The 23,914-nt window shown below is 39.7% G+C and overlaps 2 protein-coding genes across 5 annotated transcripts; one reads left to right on the top strand and one right to left on the bottom strand.

Annotated features, from left to right (window-relative positions):
* The first annotated feature begins 51 nt into the window (after positions 1-51).
* LOC124050621 (prospero homeobox protein 2-like) lies at positions 52-7,336 on the top strand. Of its 2 annotated transcripts, none has more exons than XM_046373341.1 (5): positions 52-180; positions 508-1,911; positions 2,240-2,341; positions 3,050-3,244; positions 5,774-7,336. In XM_046373341.1, the coding sequence occupies exons 2-5, from the start codon at positions 517-519 to the stop codon at positions 5,939-5,941; spliced, it is 1,860 nt and encodes a 619-aa protein (XP_046229297.1). In that variant the 5' UTR covers positions 52-180; positions 508-516; the 3' UTR covers positions 5,942-7,336. The 2 variants fall into 2 exon arrangements, with proteins under 2 accessions (XP_046229297.1, XP_046229298.1); XM_046373342.1 differs by having other exon boundaries at positions 54-180; positions 515-1,911.
* On the bottom strand, positions 2,627-23,702 carry ylpm1 (YLP motif containing 1). 3 transcript variants are annotated; one of them, XM_046373338.1, is made up of 22 exons: positions 22,816-23,701; positions 21,855-22,076; positions 21,394-21,432; positions 20,622-20,810; positions 19,698-20,194; positions 16,821-19,454; positions 16,340-16,463; positions 16,041-16,179; positions 15,862-15,951; positions 15,579-15,759; positions 15,144-15,334; positions 14,789-14,943; positions 14,632-14,694; positions 14,313-14,432; positions 13,976-14,152; positions 13,803-13,886; positions 13,617-13,700; positions 13,458-13,532; positions 9,720-9,771; positions 9,184-9,305; positions 8,757-8,942; positions 7,893-8,195 (listed from the first exon to the last, which is right to left on the bottom strand). In XM_046373338.1, exons 1-21 carry the CDS (start codon positions 23,377-23,379, stop codon positions 8,796-8,798), a joined length of 5,949 nt encoding a protein of 1,982 aa, XP_046229294.1. In that variant the 5' UTR covers positions 23,380-23,701; the 3' UTR covers positions 7,893-8,195; positions 8,757-8,795. The 3 variants fall into 3 exon arrangements, with proteins under 3 accessions (XP_046229296.1, XP_046229294.1, XP_046229295.1); XM_046373339.1 differs by lacking the exon at positions 21,394-21,432 and having other exon boundaries at positions 22,816-23,702; XM_046373340.1 differs by lacking the exons at positions 7,893-8,195; positions 8,757-8,942; positions 9,184-9,305; positions 9,720-9,771 and adding an exon at positions 2,627-3,176 and having other exon boundaries at positions 22,816-23,702.
* Positions 23,703-23,914: the final 212 nt, after the last annotated feature.

Raw genomic sequence — 23,914 nt, forward strand, 5'->3', positions numbered from 1 at the left:
AATTAACAGTGGGCTGTCCCGTTTAAACAATGTATTTAAGGGATGGGATAGGTTGGCGTATTAGACCACTCCTCCTGTTTTGTGGAGGGGTTGCCAGATGGAGCAGTACAAATAATCAGACACTTCTCCTGCGAGCACCAGACTTGTAGTCTCCCTCGGGGCCCTTTCGACAGACAACAGGTGGGTTATCGGTAGTATAATGCTGTTTGATTCTTATTGTCTAAGCTTTCTCTCCGTCATATCAAAGGAGACAATAATATCTTTATCGCAACCTTTAAATCGAGCCTGAATTTTTTTAATATAACTAAATTAAAAAAAGATGCAACTGATGAACTTGTAGCTGAAATATACTGAAGTTCATTTGAATAAAAATAAATAGAAAGACATTAAGATTTATTTGCAAGGCAGTTTAAATCCAAGGAAACAATTAGATTTTTCATTTCTTACAACTCCTGCATTATATAGTTAGTAATAGTGTTTTTTCTCACTGCTGTCATTTTTTTGAAGCCAACAGGCATGCATGCAACAGTTTGGAGCAAAGGTATGTATTCTTCCAACAACATTTGCCTCGACAGCTGCCCTGCAGAGCATCTCTCCTCTTTTCAACTTGACTCCATGCCGTCAAATTCAGAAGTGTCAGGCGCTTCTGTGACTTTACACAAAGACAGCGATAACATAAAAAGGCTATCAGAGAGTGCTTATTATAGCAGCAGTGATGCTGGTTCTAGTTTTATCTGTTCCAGTCAGCTGGAGCTCAACCCCTCCAGAGACAATGAACATTTATCCACCAGAAGAAAAAAAATCAACATCCAACATCCAACACTTGCATCCAGTTCTTGTGGTAACCACGACTGGAACTTAAACAGTGGCCATCGAGCAAAGCGTGCCAGAGTAGAAAATATCATCAAAGGCATGACCAGCTCTCCTGGTATGCGCTGCACGGATGTGACGAGAAATCAGCAGGAGGAATCAGACGTCATCCAGGAAAGTGAAAGTATTCAAGAGCCTCCTTTACATCAGGACAGACATGGCAACATAAATCAAAGCCAGATGACAAGAAAGCAGCTTGACAGTCAGCATCAGTACCTCAGAACAAGGTTCAACCATATGGATGGAGCAGCTGACACTACAGACGGTGGTAATGAAGAGCAATATCCCACCTGGAATAACTCTCCTGAAACATCTCCAAGGGAAGCATGCACAGATTCATACAGTGAGTTGGAGAGCAGCTCAAGTAGAAAATACCAAGGATGGAAGAAGGTGAAGCTGATGAACTACTTCCAATCCAAACCTGAGAGAATGAAGCTAATAACAGACGTTTTAAAGTACGAACTCTCCAGAGCTGTCAGTAGGAGTGTTGACTCTATTTTCAAAAGCATGCCGCTGCTACAGACATCGGCCCATGATGAGGGGAATGTAGAGACAGGTATGTCCAATCAGATGCCAGTTTGCAAAGATAAAGAAAGATTTTCATGTCGTGTGAATGGAGAGGGACAAGTCCCCTGTGTTCAGAATGAAGCTTTGTCTCTGGTTGTGCAAAAGCCTCAACTGGAAGGAAATGAAAAGTTCCTCCTCCAGTCCAGATCAAGCGCTCACCATCGTCCCAAACCTCCAGTCCCTTTCAGTTATGACTCTGCTCTGCATGAAGAAGAGCCGTCAGAGAAGAATCGCAACGCTGCCCACCAACATGCCCTAAGATGCTTGAAAGAGGGATGCCCTGAAGGTGGTCAAGCAAAGTCTGATGCACACTGGAGTTTGGTCAAAGTGAGATCGAAGGTCAATTCCAGGTCTATCCGAAGCCCACAGACTCGGACTGTGTCAGTGGATCCCATGCTTTTACAAAGCCTCTGTCTCCCTCATGTCAAGATTGAGTCAGATAGCCTGGTGAAGAACAACCTGTACATGCTGAATGTATCCTTTACAAGCTTCCATACTGGTGTAATCTAATATTAATGTCTAATATCTGATGATGTTTTATCACATTTTCTTGCCTTTAAGAATATTTCATTACTGCAGTGTCTGATGAAGCTGCCTTTCCAAATATCTACCAATTTTGTTGTTAACCTTGTCAATCCAGGTATGTGGTAACACCTCATATAATCCAACAAACTCTGAAGAAAATGGCTCTCTATTTGTCCTGTGCTGTAATGATTTCTTGAAGAAAAAATGTTTCCAGGCTCACTGACAAAGAAATCCTGTAGGGTTGTGTCTGTTTTATGCTTAACACTGGTGCATTTAGGAAGGCTTGACCACAAATCATCTGAAGAAAGCAAAGCTTATGTTCTTCTACACTCGCTACCCAAGCTCACAGATACTGAAGATGTGTTTCCATGATGTGCAGGTGAGAAAACAATTTCAGTACAATTCTTCCAAAAATCACTGCCATTTTAACAGATTACATTAGAAAGCATGACTTAATTTTACTGTGAAAAAACAAACAAACAAAACAAAACAGATGTATAGCATCTATCACAATCTTCAGAAAGTTGTTGTATTTTGCATTGCAGGGGGAACATATCACTTGCTTTTTCTGAAAGAAAAATCTTCAACCTAAATCAAAAATAAGTCTGAAAATGTTTACATTGCTGCGTGTTTTAGGATCCTAAATCCTAAAAAAAAATAAAAATAAATTCTATGCTCTGAAATTGCAGTGAAATAAAGAATCACAAACCAGTTAATACTTTTTGAAGATGTTTCACCTCTCATCCAAGAGGCTTCATGAGAGGCAAAACGTCTTCAAAGATAACCAAGTCCAGTTGCATTTAATTCAATTTCTTTGAGATAGCTATGACCTGGATAAATGAGAATATCCACAGACAAGTTAATACTTGTTGTTTTTTATTTGTCAGCAGTGTTACACACAAGCAGTCAGATCAGAATTAGCAACTTTACATCACACTTGCATTTCTGTAAAACACTGAATGTTTAAAAATGCCAACAGACATGAGAAAAATAGTCTTCATAATTGCTTCAGATATTTAAATGTACACCGTAAAATATGTTCAGTAGCGACTCGTCCCACTTACCTGTTTGTCTGTTTCGCCCTCAGTTCACGCGCTGCATCACCTCTCAGCTCATCAAGTGGTTCAGTAACTTCAGGGAGTTTTACTACATCCAGATGGAGAAGTTTGCCCGACATGCTCTCATAGACGGAGCGGCTGACGTGAGAGGTCTGACTGTGGGGAGAGAATCAGAACTTTTTAGAGCTCTCAACATGCATTACAACAAAGCCAATGACTTCCAGGTAACTGACGCTACACACTATAACTCCTATTGCTCTGAATGTACAAAGTTTAAAATGTTTTCTTTCGCAGCATTTGTAGCAGCATTTGTAATTGATTTAAATTTTAAAAGAAATCAATAACGTAATAATATCAAAATTTACATACATTACATTTTGCATTAGTAATGTATGCACTTTACTGTAAGTCCACAAAGTCCAAAGGTAAATAAAAACAAAAAGAATTTAAAGCTATGTCTGCATATGTGTGTGTTAGTACATAGAGTTAAGGCAAAGATAGATAGTGCAGAAATCACAGAAATGAATTTGTGCAAGGAGGGTAATATGTAAAAATCTGTTCCCTCAAATGGCCATGAGATGTTGCACTGACAGTGAAGTACACACTGTGATGAGCATTTTCTCCTTAATCCGGGAATGCATTTAGGGTTCATGTTAAAAAGAGCAGTGAGACTAGTATGACTGAAGATGAGTTTTAGAAGAGGAAACCAAACACTCAGTTGGAGCTCTTAATAAGGAAAAAAAATGAATAGCTAATTAAAGTGTATGGCTTTCATAACTTCTAAGAATAAATTTCATCATAATGAACACAGCTGATTAATACATGTAATCAGGCCAAATTTCAAAACTTGACATGGCCATGACTCAGGAGCATGCAGTTTCAATTTAATAAAATTTACTGAATTTTTCTTGATATGTTTTTTTCACTAAATGTACGATAGGATAAAACCTTAATGCATTCACTGTATTCAACCCTGTGAAAAGGTTCACTGGGTTGAACTTAAGACATTTCAATCCACAGAATTCAATTATGTACCTGTTTCACAATCACACATCATACATTTTTGTTCCAATAGTTCCCAGCATCATATAACAATTACTAATGATACAATTAATAAATTATGTATGAATTGAATTAGACCAGATGAGCACAAAGCAGATGGATAGATTCAATTAAAAATTATTACTTCATCTTATTTCATGCAAGTTTTTGCTAAAATCAACACTTGCTCTTTATGAGTCACTGACCTACAGATTCAAAATTTAGTCGAGTGAAAATGGGAGATAATTATGTGATTAAAATGTATCGCACCGAGGATTCCAGAGAGGAAAAAAAAAACTTCTACAAAGACGATACAAAAATACAAAAGCAGGCCAAACACCAAGTTTTCTGTCATAGTGCCACCATTTGGCTGCCAGATTTGGTTTTTGTTTCCAGATGAGCTGGAGAGACACTGAACCTACTGAAGAGCTACGAGTATGTCAAAGTATCAAAGAGTATATGGACTCCAAGCTTTCTTCTGATGGAACACAGAATAAGTAAAAATAAATTATGTTAGCTATGTAACTGTAAATCTGTTTTGCTTCTACTGAGCATTATCACCGTCATACTGTATCAAATTATGTTGCTATCCTTTGTTTAGTTTCAGACAAATTACATGCATGAACACACACAATAGTGGTTAGTGTGTTCATACGGGAGCATGACCTGCAATCAAACGTGCGTGTTAAACAGAGAAAACACAGGCCACCCTCTTTGCATCAACACACAACTCAAACAGTAAATGGTCCAAGTGGGTGTCACTTGAGAGTAGGGATTGAAGTATACTGCATTCGTTTCCTATCTAACCAAAACAGAAGGAATGTCTCCCTGGCCTTTGACATACTTGACAATGCTTCACCTGATGGGTGTATTGCAGAGGAGCCCAGGAGGTTCAGTGCAGAGTTTGAAGTAGTTTGAATGAGTGGTTCTCAAGATGAAAGATGAAAAACATTACTCTGCAGGGATCCTTGCACTTCAAGACACAGCAGTCCCAGACCCACAGTTTTCAATGTACACATGAACTGGTTGAAACAAAAGCTGGTGACTATACTGTTTTTCGGACACATGCATCACGTTTGGATACAACAGTTAAATCTTCATTTGTGGGTTTTAGGGTATGTCTACAATAATATCGAGTATTGAGAAAGTTGCAAGCATGCATGTTTTTGAAAATGTCAGATTATATTAGCTCTTTGCAGATATATCCGATCTGCATATGTCAGGTTACCTTATCAGAAATATGTACCAATCAGTCACAAAATTAAAACCACTGACAGGTGAAATGAATAACACTGGTCATCTCTTTACGATGCAGTGCTCTGCTGAAAGTCAAACCCACACTACCCACCTGAAGTACTCCAAATATATAAATGAAGATTAAGAACATCAGCCTTGTGAAATTTTCTATTCTGAAAGTCTCATATTGTTTGGATTCAACACCATTACCAAGTTACAGAAAGCTGAATAAGTTTTCAAAACTAAAGAAGAAAAAAGACTGAAGGTTCATGTTAAAAAGTATTATGATCACAGTAACCAATCAGCTGCTGTGTGTACTGTAGTGGATGCAATTTGTTATTTTTGTCAATTATTGGTATTCCCTGAGCTACATTTTGACTTGATTATTTACCTTGAATTATAAGACCTAATTCTATTTGTCTTCAATGTAATGTCTCAGAGTTAATGTTTTTAAATATTCTCCTGTGGATTCACAGGTTCCTGACAGATTTCTGGAAGTTGCTGAGATTACATTGAGAGAATTTTACATATCCATTTCAATGGGCAAAGACCGTGATCCATCATGGAAGAAAGCAATCTACAAAGTGATCTGTAAACTGGACAGTGATGTACCAGCTGAGTTCAAAAATCATCACGCTGGATGAACCAAGCAGAAGACATCATGTGCCACAGTGGTCACTATCACAATGTGGACTTACTCGTGCCTTGATTAGCAAAGTTATTTATTTTTTAATGAAGAACATAAATTGTAAAATAAGTAAGCGAAGTACATGCCTGCACATCTCCAGTCTCCATAAATCAGCAAACTAACAAAGGAATCATGAGGTAGTTTGACATGTGTTTTGCTATACTGCCACATTATATAGCAATAACACATATTTCTCTCGTGATTGTGAAACAGTTTTGCCACAAGTCACAAAACACAGAACTCTTTTCATTTCTTTTGTTTTTTAAAAGCATTTTTCTTTAATAAGGACAAAATAAGATCCACACCACATTAGGAAAAAAAAATTTAATATTCAGAAGAGCTCATCATTTCCACTCTGGATGTTTGTACAGGATACATGAAATGGAAATTACAGGAATTCTAAAATTACTTAATGTAAATACAATCTATTATTTCACCCAACCGTTACAGCAGCTAAAATTTTTTTTTTCTTCCATACTCACCATGAGGATCAATCCATCCACTTTCAAAATGCTATGCTGTGGCTTGCTGTCCAAATTAAACATGGTCTTCATCAGTGTGTTCAGTCACAATGGATGATCCTTGCTTTGTCTTCGGTTGTCGATAATCCAGATGTAAAATTTCTTGTGTAAAAATTCTGGTTGTTTTTGCTTCAAAAATTGTTTGTAAATGTGAAATTTTTTAAAATGTGAAAACATCTGTTTACATTGCCACATATTAGGCATGACAGTCACACCCACTGAGGGGGTTTTTGGTTCATATGAATACTGATATGAACACTGCACCAGGCAGTTTGTAATGCAAATTCATCAGAAAATTCAAATGCAGCAGAGCCATGCAATATACTCTGACTACACTCCAGTGTGCGACATCACCTTTTCAATTATAGTCAGGCCAGTTCTTGTACTTCGTACGAGTGCCAGTGTACAGAGGAAAAATTATCGCACAAGCAGTCGTGTCAGATATTTTGTACAACGCAAACACATCATCTACTTTGTTGTAGAGTTGCAGAGTTTACATCTGTAAACAAATTAAGCACTTCATTTGCACTGTTCCTAGTCTCTTACATCAATATTAAAATATGGGTTTTAATAATGTGCATCAGTGATCATGTGTCAGATGAATGTAGTACAGGGAACATTTTTTTTATTTTGACTTGGAGCTTAAAAATGTACTAAAGCAGTAATATTTAAAAAATGGAATTCGAATGAGACAATAAGTAAATAATATCTTTGTCTTGAAAAGCTATTGTGGATTCTGACTTGTCAATTACGAAACCAAAACCATTTGGGCCCCGGTGTTCTTCTGACTTTGATAAGTTTGGTGTCTTTGGTAGTTTAGTGTTCTTGACAATCTGTGCACAATATTACTGTAAACTATTTGCATTTACTACACGCTCTAATTGCTCTGTCATACATCCAGGTATTAAATGAAAAGTTTTAAGACCAAAATTATGCACTCACAAATCCTTTCATGTTGAGCCAAAGAAAAAGCTGCAACAAGCAACTCATTATTACAATACAAAATATACAAAATTGTCACCTTCTTTTTAACTACAATGACCTTGTAGCAAGACATATTTTACATAAAAGAAAATTTAGTAAGAAAAAAGAGAAAGAGGGGATGGGAGGCAATCCACAGTAAGTAAAACTGACATACAAGACATACAACACAAAAACATCTCATGTTATTTAGTCTATTACTTCTATTCTTGTAACTTAAATATATCGTAAACAGGAATAGAACTGATAGTTCTGAAGTCAGGCAGATGTGAAGTGTTATTATTCTTCAGCCTCACTGGATTAATTTGCAGCACATTTTGCCTCTACTGTTCTGCAAGCTAATACACTTCAAGCTTCTTGTCGATGACGCCTGGACCTCAACTCAAGAAAGAGTCCCCAAACAGGCCGTTTTGTGAAACCTTTATTGTCTTTTTCAAGTTTGAATGGACCAAGAAACTGTGTACAGGAATACAGTACAGAAAGCATGGAGACTATAAAACAGCAAAAACAATGACTAAACACAGGATATATCAACAGAGGAAGAAGCACGGAACCATAAACCAGAAGTTTATTGGTAAATAGCCAGATTGCTAGTTTAAAAAGAAGAAAAAAATATACTGTATTTTTACCAACGAAATAACTAAGAATTTGATAACTATTGGTGACGTCACTCCGTTGAGTCTCATACAAGCTTCACATTCTGGGCATCTGCAGAAAGAAAAAGAAATCACTGATAAGTTGGCCAAAGACAGATTTTTTTGTGGTATAGATGCAATGAGGTTAAACTTTTATATGTGATATTTGAACAACATTTCCCCAATAAATAACGTACGCAAATTCAGGTGTATTCAGGCCTTCTGATAATGATAGCTTTATATGGAGTAAAGAGCTTTTACAAATTACTTTTATTCAGAGAGGTCACTGCAGGTGTTTTTCATGAGTATAACCAACTTGAATTATTAGTCATAGCATTGTATTCATTTTTATTTACTGTGCTTAAGCTTGGAATTTTTTCTTTTAGAGAAAATGGCTTGCTGGACAATGGTGAGATAAACCTCGATTTAACAAAGAAATTTGCACATATTCAATGTAGGGCATGTAATAAGAAAAACTGTCAAACATGCCCTCATCACCTCATTAAAAGTCTTTTACTGTGCAAAATATTCAAAGTGTTAGAAATACGGATGCTAATCAACAAAACATTGGTCTAACTTATTAACAGTAATATCTACACCCTAACCACATTAAACAAAACGGAAATACACATACCTTTCAATGAAAGCAAAAAAAAGGGACAAGAGGATCTTCTTAGAAATACTTGGTACGGTTGAGAGCTCTTTGTGCCAGCTGGCCACTCTCATCTGTTATTCTCTCCCAGTCCGTTTGACCCACCACAAAGCCAATAGCACGCTTACGATCTGCGTCCTTCTGTTCCTCGAGATCAGCCCACCGAACCTTAAGAAAAAGGAGACCAGCCAGGGTGTTGTGTCATGACCAGGAAACAGGTGGAGCATCCTTTGAGATGAATCGGTTACATTATTTACGTTTAATATTCGAGAAGATGGTGTAATTCTAAACTGGGGTACGCTCCTACCTAGATTTTTACATTCAGTATTTTTCTCTGTGCCTTGCTGTCACACAAACACATTTTAAGACGACCAAAGCAGCAGGTCTGCAGAGCAGTGCATCGATTTACCCTTTTCTTTCCAGGTTCAGATGTACGTGTGGCATAATCGTCTGGCAGCTGAAGGTAGTGATCCAGGCCTGCCATGTCTTCACGTTTCCTCTTCCCACTCCCTCCCAGACCATCCAACTTGTCTGTATAAATGGAAAATTGCTGTTCAGGTCAGCTCTGCCCTCCGATAAAGACTTTATTCTCATCATCCTAACATTAATTTCTCCATTAAAAGCCAGCTTCAAGGATTTCCCACATGCAGAATCTCAGTACATTCACCCTTTATATGAAGATGTTTTCTTCAGATACAAAAGAAAAGTGAGCTTTAGTTGAATGTGTTAAACTTGAAGCATCTTTCAATTCCAGCATGAATATCTTAAGACTGTCATCATGCCGTGTTCAGAGGGTACAATGTCACTGATGGGATCATTTCTCCTTGTGGACTTGACATATATAATTAGATTAAATACATACGCAATCGTAAGCCATTATAAACACCATGAGTCAAACTGGGGTAGTCACTCATGCAATTAAGAATAACAAAATCAAGCACCTACCAAGCTTCGCCTCAGACGTGTCCATCTCCCATTTGCTTTTTGGAATGTAGCCCTATATTATATAAAGAAACACTGCAATGGTTAAACTTCTGGCTGATATGGGGAGTAAAAGAGGGAGAGAGAAAGCAGGGGTTGGCTGAAAAGAGAAGAGACTTTTTTAATCAGTAGCTGAAAGACAACAAAGACAACTGAACGATGAGACAGCATGAGGACTTAACTGGTTAAGACACATAATGTAACACTGGCATTCAAATATTTGGACCCTGCAAACTGAGGGAAACTGATGTGTTCACACTGAACATCTGTTCTAGGTGACATGCAAAAGAAAAATAGTGGACAACAACTGTGCTCTGCTTTGGAGAACACAAATTCACTGAAGAAGATAAAGAAGATTTAAAAAAGCAAATCCTGTGTAAGCTAATAATCATGTGACCAACACATTTCACATTACAAACAACAATCCCCCTGTGGCAGTTTGCAGTACTGCTGCTCAAACTTGTATAGAAATATAAGTTTGAACTAAACATGAAAAGGCTCAGTATGTGCTTTTCTGACAAAACATCAAATTTCCCTTAGGAATCGTCAGCTGTCAAATCATCCTGATGCTAACTGGCAGGCTAGCTAACAGTAAATTGCTGACACATATTACTTTGCTCTTAAGATCACCCAGGAAGAGGTCTAAAGAGCTGAAGGGAACATTTGAAAGATGTCAACTACACCAAATTTTATCTTTTAAGAAATTTACAATACATTCAAAATAAATGCAGTTAAATCTTGCAGAATAGTTTGTTATTCTTGGATGAACCTTTTTTTTTCCCCGAGAAGAGATTATATTGATTTAAGTAAGCAAGTAAATTATTTCATGGAAGACATGAAATACAACAGATTAAAGAGCCTCCACAACAAGAGAGAAAATTACAGTTACAATTTACAATGGTAACTGTGGGGTTACATCAGATCATCTTTACAGATGATCTGATGTAACACCATGTTTGCTGGATTCATAGGTACAATAACCGTACATCTAGGTTAGTTTAGTTAGTTTTGTTTTGTTCCACTTTGTTGAGTCTTTGTATTGAAAACCCAAATCTTTCTAACAGAAAAGATGTTGACTGAAGATTTGTTTTGGCCCCAAAGCTCTGTTCAGAGCTTTCAGCTGTCTTACAGTAACATTAATCTCTTTTTATCTCTGTAAGAAAAGAAACTTCTGAAATTCTAAAAATCTGTCTACAGACTGGTTGAACAGGGATGAAACCTGCTTTGACTAGATCTACAATTTGATAAGATTTGAGCTTGATTTCAGCTCTGGATAAAGTTTTAACAAGCTTTTAAAGAACTGAAACATTCATCTTCAAATGCTCATCAATCAAACCAAGCAACCTGAGCTAAGAATACAATAAAATCATTTGATTCCACATATGTATTCTAAAATATAATCAGATGTATGCATTCATTTATTTGTTATTTTGGACATTATGTCTTGTGCAGTTTTTTTATTATTAAGCGATTTTTTTTTATTTTAACTTAAATACAGTATTTATATATATCTATATGTGTCATATACAGATATGTTCAGATATGACCCCCTGCTAAGGTTTAAGATGGACAGAGCTCTACTGGGACTGTGTCACAGAGACGATAATCCAAACGGCGTCTGTGCACGTCCACTCAGTTGTGATGGGAAGTCTAACAGGGTGTAGTACGTGAAAACACTTGTGTGACTGGATGTTGGGGGTGTAGAAGCTTTAAATATGTCAGTATTTTCATTTGTTATTTTTAAGGTTCATACTGTGATCAGTCATTTTTCAGTATGTACACGTGGGGTGAAAGACAAAACATGGATGATAAAGATACACTGCTGTAAATTCAACTTCCAACAACATCTGCTCCTGTTTAATCCAAATTCAGTGTAGAATTTGATGTAAAAACTGAAAGTTGATGATTAAAGCTGAAGAAAGCACCAATGAACAGACTTCAGGGTCTGTTTGCATCATTCATAATTAGATAATACACAGAGAAGACACAGTGCCGCTCTACAGACTTTGACTGAAAAATGCTCAAACTGTTGGAAAAGGATAACTACATTCAGATATCCAGCTGGTACTGCCAGGAAGCAGCTGCTGCGTGCTCTGTCCACACACTGCAGCACAGCACAGCACTTCACAGTGTGCTCCTGTGCAACACCACATCACTGTCAGATGTGGTCCTGGGTGCAACAGACCATACTGGACCACAGCTAACTGTGATGCAGGTGTATTATTAACATTTTAGTTGAAAAATTATTGTTCTTTCTGTGTAGACACATAAATATATTCAGTTGCATTAATACCTTTAGTTGGTTATAAAGGTTTTTTGATCAAAGATTTTTGTTTTAAGGTGAGACATTCAAGTACTTTATGTCATGTGAGGAGAGCATTCCTACTGTAGCATTCCGAGCTGTAGACTCGGGTGATCATTCTCTTTAGGCTCATCACTGTGAGTGCATTCACATGTTCACGTGGTTTTCACTACATCATTTGACACGTTAACAGAAAATACTGATTTTAGGGGCTGATAGCTGAAGCAGATTTGTTGTTAGTTGCTTCATCACTGGGAAACAGCGCACCTGCCAGCTTTTTTTTCTTATGAAAATCATTTTCATGACCACAAATTCACAAAATCTTGCTCAACAGTCATCAGTTTTCTATACTCCATATGGGTACGATCCGCCTAACGCTGGAACATTTTCGTTTGAAACTTTCAAAATCTTACATCTTAAAAGGTTTCATCAAAATGTTGTCACTGAGGAGAGTGCAGCTTAGCGGATATAAGGAATCACTCTGTTTTGTTAACAACAGCTGAGGTAATTACATTTTGTTTTACTTTTCTAGAGTTTGTTCAAATTCCACCAGAATAGTTATGAAACATCAGTACTTATATTATCTGCTTTGAAAAAGTACTAAAGTCTGAGCCCAAAAAGTATCTGATTATAAATGCTTCTGTAAACATCCTCCCTCATATCAAAAACAATATTTATCTTAGATTTTAAAATTCCATTTCAAATTTATTTTTTAAACTGATTTTATTTTAAATCTTTCACACAGCAAGAAATTTAAAAACAGGTTAAACTGACATGTTTTTGACAATACTGCGTTGAGTTTTTTCAATCTGCATTTGATTTGATTGATTTTTCCCCCCATAAAAATGTGTGTTATTGTGAAAGAAAACCTGAACATAATGGTCCAGTCTCTTCCACTATGGTGCAAACATAAGTTTGGGAACATTTTTAACGTTTAAAAGATGGTCCTGGTGGGCACTTGAGCGCCCATAGAAATTTTGAAACTTTATGTAAATATTAAAATAAAATAAAAAAAACAGCGGTGAAAGCTGTATATTAGAAAAGCTGTGTAGCTACTCCTTTGATCAAAGGACTGTTGCAGCTGTTACAACTTTTAGGACTGATTCACAATAGTATTTTGATCTCCATGTTGCTCTCTGTCTGACTTCTAAATCTTGTAATTACTACAAAACAATTAATTGAAAAAAAACAGAACTTAGTTGAAACTTTCCATGAATTTTACCAATTTTGCTGATTGTGACTGTTTAAAACTCACCAGGTCGATAAAACAAAATAATATGATTACAAGACTAATGGCTAACAATAACATACTGGATAAACCTCAAGTGGTAGATGGGAATAAAAATTAAGTGGAAATGGTGCTAAAATCTATGTAGCTATGAAATGAAACTTTTTCCTACCAGATCACCCTCTTCTTCCTCCTCTCCCTTAGGTTCCTTGGGTTCATCATCGGGATTGAAGTCTTCCATTTCAACCTAGTGGCAGACACACTTGTTAGTCTAGCCCACTTACTTATAAAAGACTATAACAATAGAATTATCATGAGTTGAAGAACACACCTCTTCTATAGCAGCATCCTGAAGCAGGGACCGGACATCTAAGCGCACCATATGACGTGGTGAAGACTCCCAGTTGTTGGATATCTGTGTATGGAATGCTCCATTAAGAAGGGTAGATTGTATGCATAAACTTCAGCTAACTTCACTGTCATTTTTATAAATGTATCAGGAACAGATTTTACAAACCTTCATTATGTCCTTAAGTGTGCGCCCATGGACATTCCTCTTTGCACAAGTCTGAGTGTCTGCGGTGATTTCAGCCACGTACACCTAAAAATAACACAAAAAACCCCAAAAACCTCAGGAGAGGGTCAACTGGAGAATTTTTTTTTTCTGACTTGTTCATGACCACAACTCACCTCAAAGCCTTTCGTTTTGGCTGCACTCCAGAACTGATCAAAATGTTTAACCTTGTCATTAATAGTGTCTAAAATGATGAAGGGGAAAAAGCCATCATCCAGAGTTTTCTTGAATGTTTTAAGCATGCTGCTCCTGTAGGTGTCCTCCATCTCGGGCTCATACTCGTACTCAAGAACCTGCAGGACACATTTTTTTTTTTGTATTACACCATTGATCATATTTACTATGATGATAGTATATTTGTCAGTCGACACTGCTCACTGATGCTTGTTTTGATTTCAAAATGTATTCTTTAGCACTTCTTTGTTACTGTTGCAGTTTATTGTTCAGACTCACCTTGGTTTTGATATTCCTCCCAGTGTCTGGGTCCTTTTGAACTTTCTCAACTTCCGTCATGAAATAGTCATCCAAAACAAGAACTCTCGGAGGTGCACCACCACAGTCAACTTCCTTATCCTTAATAATGTCAAGCAAAGTTATATATTTAGATATACTCTGACAGAACAGGCACTAATATTTATTTATGTTAAAAACAAATTTTAGAGGAGGACATATAAAGAGGCTCTTAGAGCTTCCTTCTTGTTGTGTATTGTTGTTAATGTTGAGTTACATAATAATAATATCACATTGTGATTTATTGGTATGACTCACTCACCCGTATGAGCTTTGCAACATGGCTTTTCCCACTTCCTGGAAGCCCTCTCATTATGATGACAATCTGTTCAAATATATCACTTAAATGAGTACTCAATGTTATACAACTCACAATATCATGTTGTTACATCAAGAAACATTGCAGCAGTAACTAGTACCCTTTCAGGCCGAGACAATCTGCCAGGTGGTTTGAGGATATCATCGATATTCTTGGTTTCTGGCTTCCTCTCGACTCGTGGGGGTGGCTGAGGTGGAGGTGGCAATGGTGGTGCAATGGGAGGCCCTCTGTCCTCTGGATAGCTTCTTCTGTCCACTGTGCGATATGATTTGAAATTTAAGTATTTCTCTACATGGCACTGTTTCTTGTTCAAATGCTCCATCACGCAACAAAGCCCATTAGTAACTAAGAATCAAACACTTTGACTTAAGTGTCAAGAATTACAATGAAATTCTGCCAAACACAGCTGAAGCATCTGAATACATATCAGTTAACCAATGTGGAACTGAACATACCAAAAGGTGAGGGGCTGTGGCTGTAACGCTCTGGCCCACTTCGGTCGAGTCCACTGCGCTCATATGGAGGTCTATCATAGCCAGTCCTTCCATAATGTTCATCTCGATCACGACTGCTACTTCGCTCCTTCTCTCGAAGATCTCTGTCTCTCTCCCTGTATCCTGAGCGTAAAGGTTGTGCCAGTGGAGATCTACACAGAGGAAGATCATTTTAAACTTTCTTTTCATCAGCAGGAGTTCTTGTTTCAAACTGGCACACACTGATGACCAATCACAAAGTATACCACAATGTGATATAGTACCTTTCCTCAACCATGGCCTGTGTGCTTGAATTAAAAACAGAGAAATAGAAAAGAATGTTACACATGTTCTGAAGCAGTGCGCTTCCCCACAGTTTGGAGAAAAAAGGGACTCAGACCTAAGGAAACATGTTACCTTTCATCTCTCTCTCTCGGGGGATAGCGCTCCCTCTCAAATCTTTCTCTTTCATATCCAGGTGGAAGCTTTTCTCTGTATAATTCCCTCTCTCTACTGTACTCCCGGCGGTCCATGTACGGGTCTGATCGTCTTTCATAATATGGGTCTCTGCTGTAAGGATCTCTGTGACCGAGTGGTTCTAGGAAAATTAAATTGTTCATCGATGAATAATGGTTAGAAAACTGCGAAAGTAAGCTCTGCTTGAGGATAGAAAGATAAGCTTTACATGACTGATACTCACCTTTTTCATAGCCCCTGTCTGAAGGCACTGGATCAGGCCTCAACACAATTCTCTCACCATAAGAGATCCGCTCAACGGTGGCTCCAGGCTCTGAAACATTGAGTGTTATTGTCACAGACTAAGTCCTGAAATATAATGTGTTTCATCTGTTAAAATGCGTCAATATCTACTGATCATACCATGCCCATGTCCATAATCCACAGTCTTTGGAATCACTGTAGGTGTAGATGTGGTAGAGAAAGTAGACTGGTAATCTGTGGTAGCAGCTTTGGTATCCAAAGATACAGTTACAGCCGTCTGTGCAGCTGCAGTCATACCCTAAGAATAATGGATTTGATATAATATAAATATATAACGGGCAAAGTAAAACTATAATCAAAACCACATCCTACATCCAACATGCACGACTGACCTTTCCATTCATACACCAGTGCACAAATGGTGTTAAAATAACTAATTGTTAGTTGAGATAAATTACCTTCAGAACATTCCTGACTTCTTGTGGGATCTCCAAACCAAGAAGACCAGCAGGGAGTTCAGGCAGGATGTCAGTTGGTGGACGCTGAGGCTCAGTAACAGGTGTCTTCCCCTCCTTCAATTCCCTGTAGACCCAAAAGAATGAAAGTCAAGTCAACTCAAAATTGTACAAATCCATTTTGCCATAAAATAAAGTAAGAACCAGATCAGCAACTTGCCAGAACTGCAACTAAAATAAAATAGGGATCTGCTTTGGCCACTGCACAGTCAGCTGAACTAGTTGAAAGGATCTAAGTACCACAAACAGTATTCCATTCACTTCCACTGTTTTGGTTGGTACCAGAAATCTCAGAGTTGTGCACTTAAAACTTAGGCCAATATTAATACACACTCATGACTAGATTCGACTAGAGCCATGTTAGGATGCATTTTGTGTGAGCCAAGCACAAAATTTGCATCAGTGATGAAAGTCTAGAAATTACCTCATGAGTTTAAGCTCTTGAGCAGCTTTCAGGATAATTTCATGCTGATGCTGGGAGAGAGCAAGTACATTAGCTCCACTCATTCCTTGTGGGGCCAGATCAACCGTGCTCTCTGGCAATTTTGCAACAGGTGCAGCAGAAGGTACAGGTGGAGGTCTGTCCAAGGGAGGCTCTTCTCTGTGCTCCTCATAGCGAGGTCTGCGATCCTCATAGTCAACAGGATACCCTCTTTCTGGTGGTGGAGGAAGTCTTGAAGTCCTATCCCATTCTGAGGGTGGTGGTGGGTATGATGACTCTTCTTGTCGATATGGGGGATCATCCCTGTATTCACGGATTCTAAGTTCTCCTCTTCCCCTGTCATGCTCATCATATGGGTATGGGTGACCTACAGAACCATCTCTGTAGGGCTCTGCTGGTGGCATGCGGGGCGGGTAGTCCCTCTCAGGAGGAGGAGCATGCTCTCTGTCCCATTCAGAATCATAGTACTTGGCCTCATGCTGATAGTCATCGGGGGGACAGTCCAGTTGTGGCCGCCAGCGATAACTATCATCCCCATGACCATAATCCTTGACATAACCTTCATTGTATTCCTCTTCGTATTCCTTGTGTGTTGGACCTGGCCGCCACATGCCTCTAGCCATTCCTCGACCAGAGGGTCTCCTCCTTACTCCTCCCCTATCAATTATCTCATGTGGAGGCAGAGGACGACCTCTTCCATATGGTGGTTGCCACCCCATGTCGCTCTCCATTCCTTCATCGTACAATGGCTCCTCCATTGGGGGCATCATTTCATGAGGTGGTGGTGGCACGCGACGCCTGCCTCTTCCGACATCAGGATGCATTGGATGGCTATGAGGGTCATGTCCATGGTACATGGGGTGCCTTGCTGGATCAATATCACCAGGGTCCATTTCATGGCCTAATGACTCGTGATCCATTGGCCCATGTGCTTGGTGAGGGGGGCGTCCTCGTCCTTGGTGCATGAAACCTGGATGACCACGTGGGGGTCGACCCCGGCCTGGTGGAAATGGGGGTCTCATGCCTCTCATTGGAGGTTTCCATTCTCCCCAGTAAGGGTCTCCTTCCTCTGAGTACTCCGCTGACTCAAGATCTTCCCACTGCCTATCCACTGGCTCTCCTCTTCCCATAGGTGGGCCTCCTCTTCCCATGGAGGGTAGTCCTCCTCTTCCCATGGGTGGTGGTCCTCCTCTTCCCATAGGGGGTGGACCTCCTCTGCCCATAGGGATTGGACCTCCTCTGCCCATGGGTGGACCTCCTCTACCCATAGGTGGACCTCCTCTAGCTAAAGAGTGTCCCCCTCTCACCAAAGGTGGCCCCCCTCTACCCATAGGCGGCCCACCTCTACCCATAGGCAAACCTCCTCTTCCCAGTGGAGGACCACCTCTGCCCATAGGTAGGCCTCCTCTTCCCATAGGGGGTCCTCCTCTCATTCTTGCTGGCCCTCCTCGTCCCATAGGGCGTCCGGCAATCGGCTCTTCATAATAATCTTCCTCTGTTGGGAAATGATGTTCATCTGGCATCCACATTTCTTCAGGGGGCATCTCTGACTCCCCACCACCCCATTCATCATATGAAGGATCCTGCCAGTGATAATCTTCCTGATGTTCTTCCTGTTCTTCTGGCATTCCAAAGTCCTCTTCTGGTGGCATGTAGTCATAAGATGCTTCTCCCATTTTCTCCACAGGAGGAACAGTGTTTGGTCCTCTGAACTCACAGCTCATCTGTCCACGTCCTCGTCCACGTACTTGGACAGGTACTGGAGGCTGGCCTCGTCCCCTACCAGGGGGAGGTCTTGGAGGATCTGGTCTTGACTGCATTTGGCCAGAGGCTTGTGTCTCCTGTTGGATTCCAGGGAGCTTCGAAACAGGTGGAGGTTTGTTGCTTGTCAAAGGTCCATCAGGTTTAAGGGGATTTTGAGCAGCACCACTGTCAGATCCTACAGCAGAAGGGGCAGATACAGAGGGCTTGCTGGTAGCAGGTTTGGGTTTTTCGCTATTGTGACAAGCATTATTGCCATCAGGTTCCTCAGGTTTTGTGTTTGTTTGTAACGTCTGAGGAATGGGGTCATTTTGAACAAAAAAGCCTTCAGTTCCAAGCAAGTTGTCATCTGTCATGTCTTCAGCTTTGGTCTTCTTCTCTGTTTCTGATTCAGTCTTTTCTTTTTCAGACTGTGGCTGCCCAGTTGATTTTCCTTGAGTCTTAGAATCATTACTGGCAGGCTCTTTAGTGTCTGGTTCTGCCTCAGGTTGGGGACCTTGCGGTTGTGTTTGCTGAGGCACAGGTGGACGTTCAAAACGAGGTGGGGGGCCAGGGGGCCTTGGGGGCTGATCAAACCTAGACCGCCCAAATCGTGGTCCGTCAAATCGAGGAGGGCCATCAAAGCGCTGCTGTGGTTGGTTGAACCTTGGGGGACTGTCAAAGCGAGGCGGTGGTTGGTCAAACCTTGGGGGACCATCAAAGCGCTGTGGTGGTTGGTCAAATCTTGGGGGACAATCAAAGCGCTGCTGTGGTTGGTCGAACCTTGGGGGACCGCTGAAGTGTTGCTGTGGTTGGTCAAACCTTGGGGGACCATCAAAGCGTTGCTGAGGCTGCTCAAATCTTGGGTTATTTCCACTGGGATCAATGAGACAACAAAAATTGTAAGTAAACAATAACAATAACAATAACAATAACAACAATAATAATAATAATAATATAATTCAGGGATACTCGGTAATAGCCTAACAATATGAATTTAAATGCTCTTAAGTGATTTTATTAAATACCTTCTTTTTAAAAACACACTCTCAAATGTAACTTTTTTTAATTATTAAAAAAAAAAGACAATCACAGTAATACAAAACAACTCCCACTGACCGTGGACCACTGATGCTGTTGAAGCTTGGTGACTGAATGTTGGGAGGACCTGGAGGTCTGACTATGCCAGCAGGGCCACCGCCTCTCACAGGGGGCCCAGCAGGTGAATCTGAATGTGGTCCAAAGCCAGTCAGCCTGGGACCAACAGCAACAGGTGAATGCTGCATATCTGGTTTTATTGACTGCTGCTGTATTTGCATGTCTTGTCCAGGGTACTGGCCATACTGTCCCATCATTCCACCACTATACTGGCCTGAGGCGAATGGCACCATGGCAGTGAGAGTTGCCACCCTTTCTTGAAGGTGGGCATTGGTGGCATTCATCTGCTCCTGCCACTGTTTCCACTGGCGTTCATAGTCCTGCAGTTGATCTTTGTGAGGATAGGTCTGGAACTGTTCATGCCACAGGATGAAAGAGCGATCCCAGTCTTGAAATAAAGGGGTGAACTGTTGCAGCTGCATTTCGTAGTGCCTCAGCTGCATTTCAGCAGACAATGACTGCAATAAAGCCATTGAAGAAAAGATGTTGTTTATTTACATAAAAAAAATAACATTATACAGATAGAACAAAGAAATCAGTGAGGCATTTCATTAAAAAAACAAAACAAACAAACAACAAAAAAAACTACAGGCCTTGCTGCAGGCTCCTACACACGTTCATCAGCCACAGTAAAATGCTGGCAAAATATGAAAGTGACAGGTGGATTTTAGATACAAAATGATTAACTACTTTTGAGTAACTGAACATTTCTCTCTCAGTGGCTGGTAGATTACTTGGGTCAGGTAAATAGGTTAATTTCCCATCCTTTTTCATACCCTGTCTTGGTTTTTCTAAAAGTATGAAGCTTTTTTTATAACTTTAATTTTCGGTTTAGGTCATCTCAAAACCAGATAGTAGCTGTCAAAGAAAGCACCATCTACCTACCTGTAGGTTTGGAGGTTGCTGAATCAGCTGTTGGTATTGTTCCAGGATGTGCTGAAGCTTTTCGTGTTGTTGCATGAGAGCCTGGTATTGTAAGCCTGCTCTCTGTTGCTGCACTTGTTGCCACTGCGCTGCTGCAGCTTGTAACTGCTGGAGGCGGGCAGCCTCCTCTGGATCTTGGGGAACCTTGGGCTGTGAAGCCAGACAACACAACATTTGACAAAAGCATATCTTTGTAACTCACAAAGAATATTTTTGACAAAATAGAGTTTGCAATGGAGATGACATTGTTTTAGATAGAGAAAAGGCACTAGGGAGAACCATTTCTAACCAGTCCAAACATTCAATGTCTAACTTTGGTCCAACATGCCTGAGTATCAAATCTCAATACTTTTTGAAATGATGGTATGCTAATAAATAATCAAAAGACAATGCTGAATTTTAAAAAATGATTACATTCTAAATGTATCAACAATCAGCAAAACAAAGTGTCAAAGTAATTTGACACTGATTCTAAAACCCATAACAGCACTGATACTGTTCCTGGTCCTACAGACAAATGTAATATACACTGGACATCTGGGACAATTAAAATCAATATGGAATCAATATGGAGGGTCATTATTAGTTGCAATCACCTTTATAATGGGAAAGTGAATGAATGTACTTGAGTCCTTGAATTTCATATATTCATGACACAGCAGTTAACATGAGAATTGAGGATAAATATACATATGATGAAGATGATGATGAGAGAGTTGGCAGCACAACTTACTGTGTCTGTAAGTGTAGCAGGTTTTCCTGCATTTTCACTCTGTAAATTCATGCAAACATATAAGCAATGTTTAAATCCACAAATAACCTGATATTTATGATATTACATTAAACCTGGATTGGGTGTGTTCTGTAAGGCTGTTGAATAAAGAACTTAAAAAGCTTGCAAATGCCAAAAAGCTATATACTACATTTATAAAAGCAAAACAAAACAATAAACCTGTCATTTATTTCACCACACAGGAAAATATTTTAAAAGCTGTTATCAAATTACTGTAAATCCACAAAGTAAAAGGAAATTATTTGCACCAATCTGGGCTATGTGAAAGGTCCAAAGGCACCGCTACAAAGAAGGTGCTTTTTGTTATTGTTTCTTCATTAACCGATGCCAACAGAAGTGCAGCTATGATAAATCAGGACAAAAAATGTTGAATTCTTACAAAACACTTTAGGAAGACTTACCTTTACTTCCTCAGGGGGTGGAGGTGGTACTGGGGGCTCCTCCTTTGGAGGTGGTGGAGGAGGTATGCCTTTTGGTGGGTCTGATGGAGGAGGGGGAGCTGCTTGTTGCAGGGGTGGTTGTGGCACAGGACCATCACCTTCTTTCTGATTCTGTTTGGCTCTCTCTTGCTTTAATTTCTGTAGATTTTGAAGATGCTGTTTGTACCAAAGTTGCTGCTGCTCCTGGATGAAGAAATTACAAGGATTTCTGTCAGACAAGGCACATGAGGAACGTTTTACTTTTCATTTTCCTCATTCATACACTTACTGCAAAGGTGAGAAAATTTATTTGCGTAACACAAAAATAATGACATGTAACCTTCACAAATACTGACAGAGCTGTCTGGTTTCTTGCGCAACTAACTTGACCATCAAGGCACAGCTCTCAAAACAATTACTGTACCAAATTACACTTAGACCACACTTTCAACCAAAAGTGTGCCTGGTCAAGCCAGCTGGGGCTTGTAGATAGATAGATAGAATGCCTTTATTGTCACTATACACATGTACAATGAGATTGTATTTTGATGCATGGCTATGTGGTTTGTTATAGTGCCAGTTCTTGGGGCAGAAAGTACAAGAGACTGGCATTTCAGCAATTCATTCTCACATTTTATATTATATTATTTTGTATCAGACATCATATAATATTTATATTATAGCTGTTGTTAGAAGACTTTTTTTTGCTTTTTAATTGAATGATATTAAAAGTTCAAAGAAGTAAACTGTTAAGACAACTGTCAGACAAGTGTTTAAGTGAAATAAATGCAGGATGTTGTCATCAGTCAATCAAGTCAATCATCCAAAATAGAACTTGAAATATTGATTGAATCGAACGAAATTTGATCAAAACTACCAACTGATGAAAGTGTTATAATTTAGCACCCAAAAAATGCCTACACAAACTGACACAAGACATTACCTGCAAAGGTAAGGATTTGTCGTCTTCAGTCGTGGATGAGGGTTTCTTGTTGGGCTCACTGGGAGCATCGCTGTTCTCCGGTGGCTTTAATGACGGAGGTTCTGGAGGGGGAGGAACCGGTTGGGACTCGCTGGGTTGCGGTGGAGGCGGAGGAGGCTGCGAGTTGCCCAGCTGAGGAGCAGAGGCACCTCTCGCCGGCTGACCTGGAGTCTCGTCTTGTTTATGGTACGACTGGGTTCCTACACCGCTGTCTGAATGTCCTGACCCTTCTGGGTGCCATGATGTCCCTGAATACCCACCTAAGTGTCCAGCACCGTAAGCGTTAGCATGGTTGCCGTGATGTAACACAGACTGGAGCTGTTTCTGATGCAGCATCTGCAGCTGCTGCATTTGCTGGCGGTGTTGCTCCTGTAGGCTGGAGAACAGTGAACCGCTGGATGAGGAGTCGAAGCTGCCGAACGCCGCTGCTTGGCCCACATGACCGCCACCAGGTTGCTTCCGAGGCCCAGGCCCTCCATAGTTTTGCGGTTGGGGTCCTCCAAAATTTCCCCAGGAGGGGTACATTGTCACAAAGGAGAGGAGGTGCACACGGCCTTTGTGCTCACATACAGCTTTAAAAGCTAACAGCTAACGCCGACCTACCTTGTGTAAGCTCGATAGCTAACATTACATTTTCATTCCCTGATTAGGTCAGGTTACGATAAACAAAGATTATAAATATCATATATGTTGTAGGAAATTGTTATCCGTTAGCGAAAGGCTGTGTTTGTTTAACTTTATGATAAATACATTACAAAAAAACGTTTAGAAACAACTGACATCGTTTGGCTGCCTACGCTTCGGTGCGCGGCACACACTGATGACGGAATCACATGACGAGTAATCTGCGACCGCTTCCTGTAGCGCTCCAAGGAAACTAACTTTTCAAAATAACTTTTTATATCTGTGTGATGATTCGCAAATACGTTCATACCAGTGTACTTTTTTTCTTCCTGTTTGCTGAACTCGAACAACAATTTAATAGTTAATTTGAGATTGTATTTTTGAAAACACGTAGAATTTATTATTATTATTTTATTTATTTATTTTTCAGCCCACG

The sequence above is a fragment of the Scatophagus argus genome, chromosome 19, assembly GCF_020382885.2.
Source record: "Scatophagus argus isolate fScaArg1 chromosome 19, fScaArg1.pri, whole genome shotgun sequence".
In the NCBI taxonomy this organism is placed as follows: Eukaryota; Metazoa; Chordata; class Actinopteri; family Scatophagidae; genus Scatophagus; species Scatophagus argus.

What these genes read in the sequence shown, in the direction of transcription:
- LOC124050621 (XM_046373341.1), top strand. Translation starts at nt 517, where the DNA reads ATGCATGCAACAGTTTGGAGCAAAGGTATGTATTCTTCCAACAACATT. An exon ending in TGTGTTTCCATGATGTGCAG is followed by an intron (nt 2,342 to 3,049) that starts GTGAGAAAACAA and finishes TTTCGCCCTCAG; the next exon opens with TTCACGCGCTGCATCACCTC. An exon ending in ACAAAGCCAATGACTTCCAG is followed by an intron (nt 3,245 to 5,773) that starts GTAACTGACGCT and finishes GTGGATTCACAG; the next exon opens with GTTCCTGACAGATTTCTGGA.
- ylpm1 (XM_046373338.1), bottom strand. Translation starts at nt 23,379, where the DNA reads ATGTACCCCTCCTGGGGAAATTTTGGAGGACCCCAACCGCAAAACTAT. An exon ending in GATTGTCTCGGCCTGAAAGG is followed by an intron (nt 14,695 to 14,788) that starts GTACTAGTTACT and finishes ATATTTGAACAG; the next exon opens with ATTGTCATCATAATGAGAGG. An exon ending in AGGATGCTGCTATAGAAGAG is followed by an intron (nt 13,533 to 13,616) that starts GTGTGTTCTTCA and finishes GTCTGCCACTAG; the next exon opens with GTTGAAATGGAAGACTTCAA.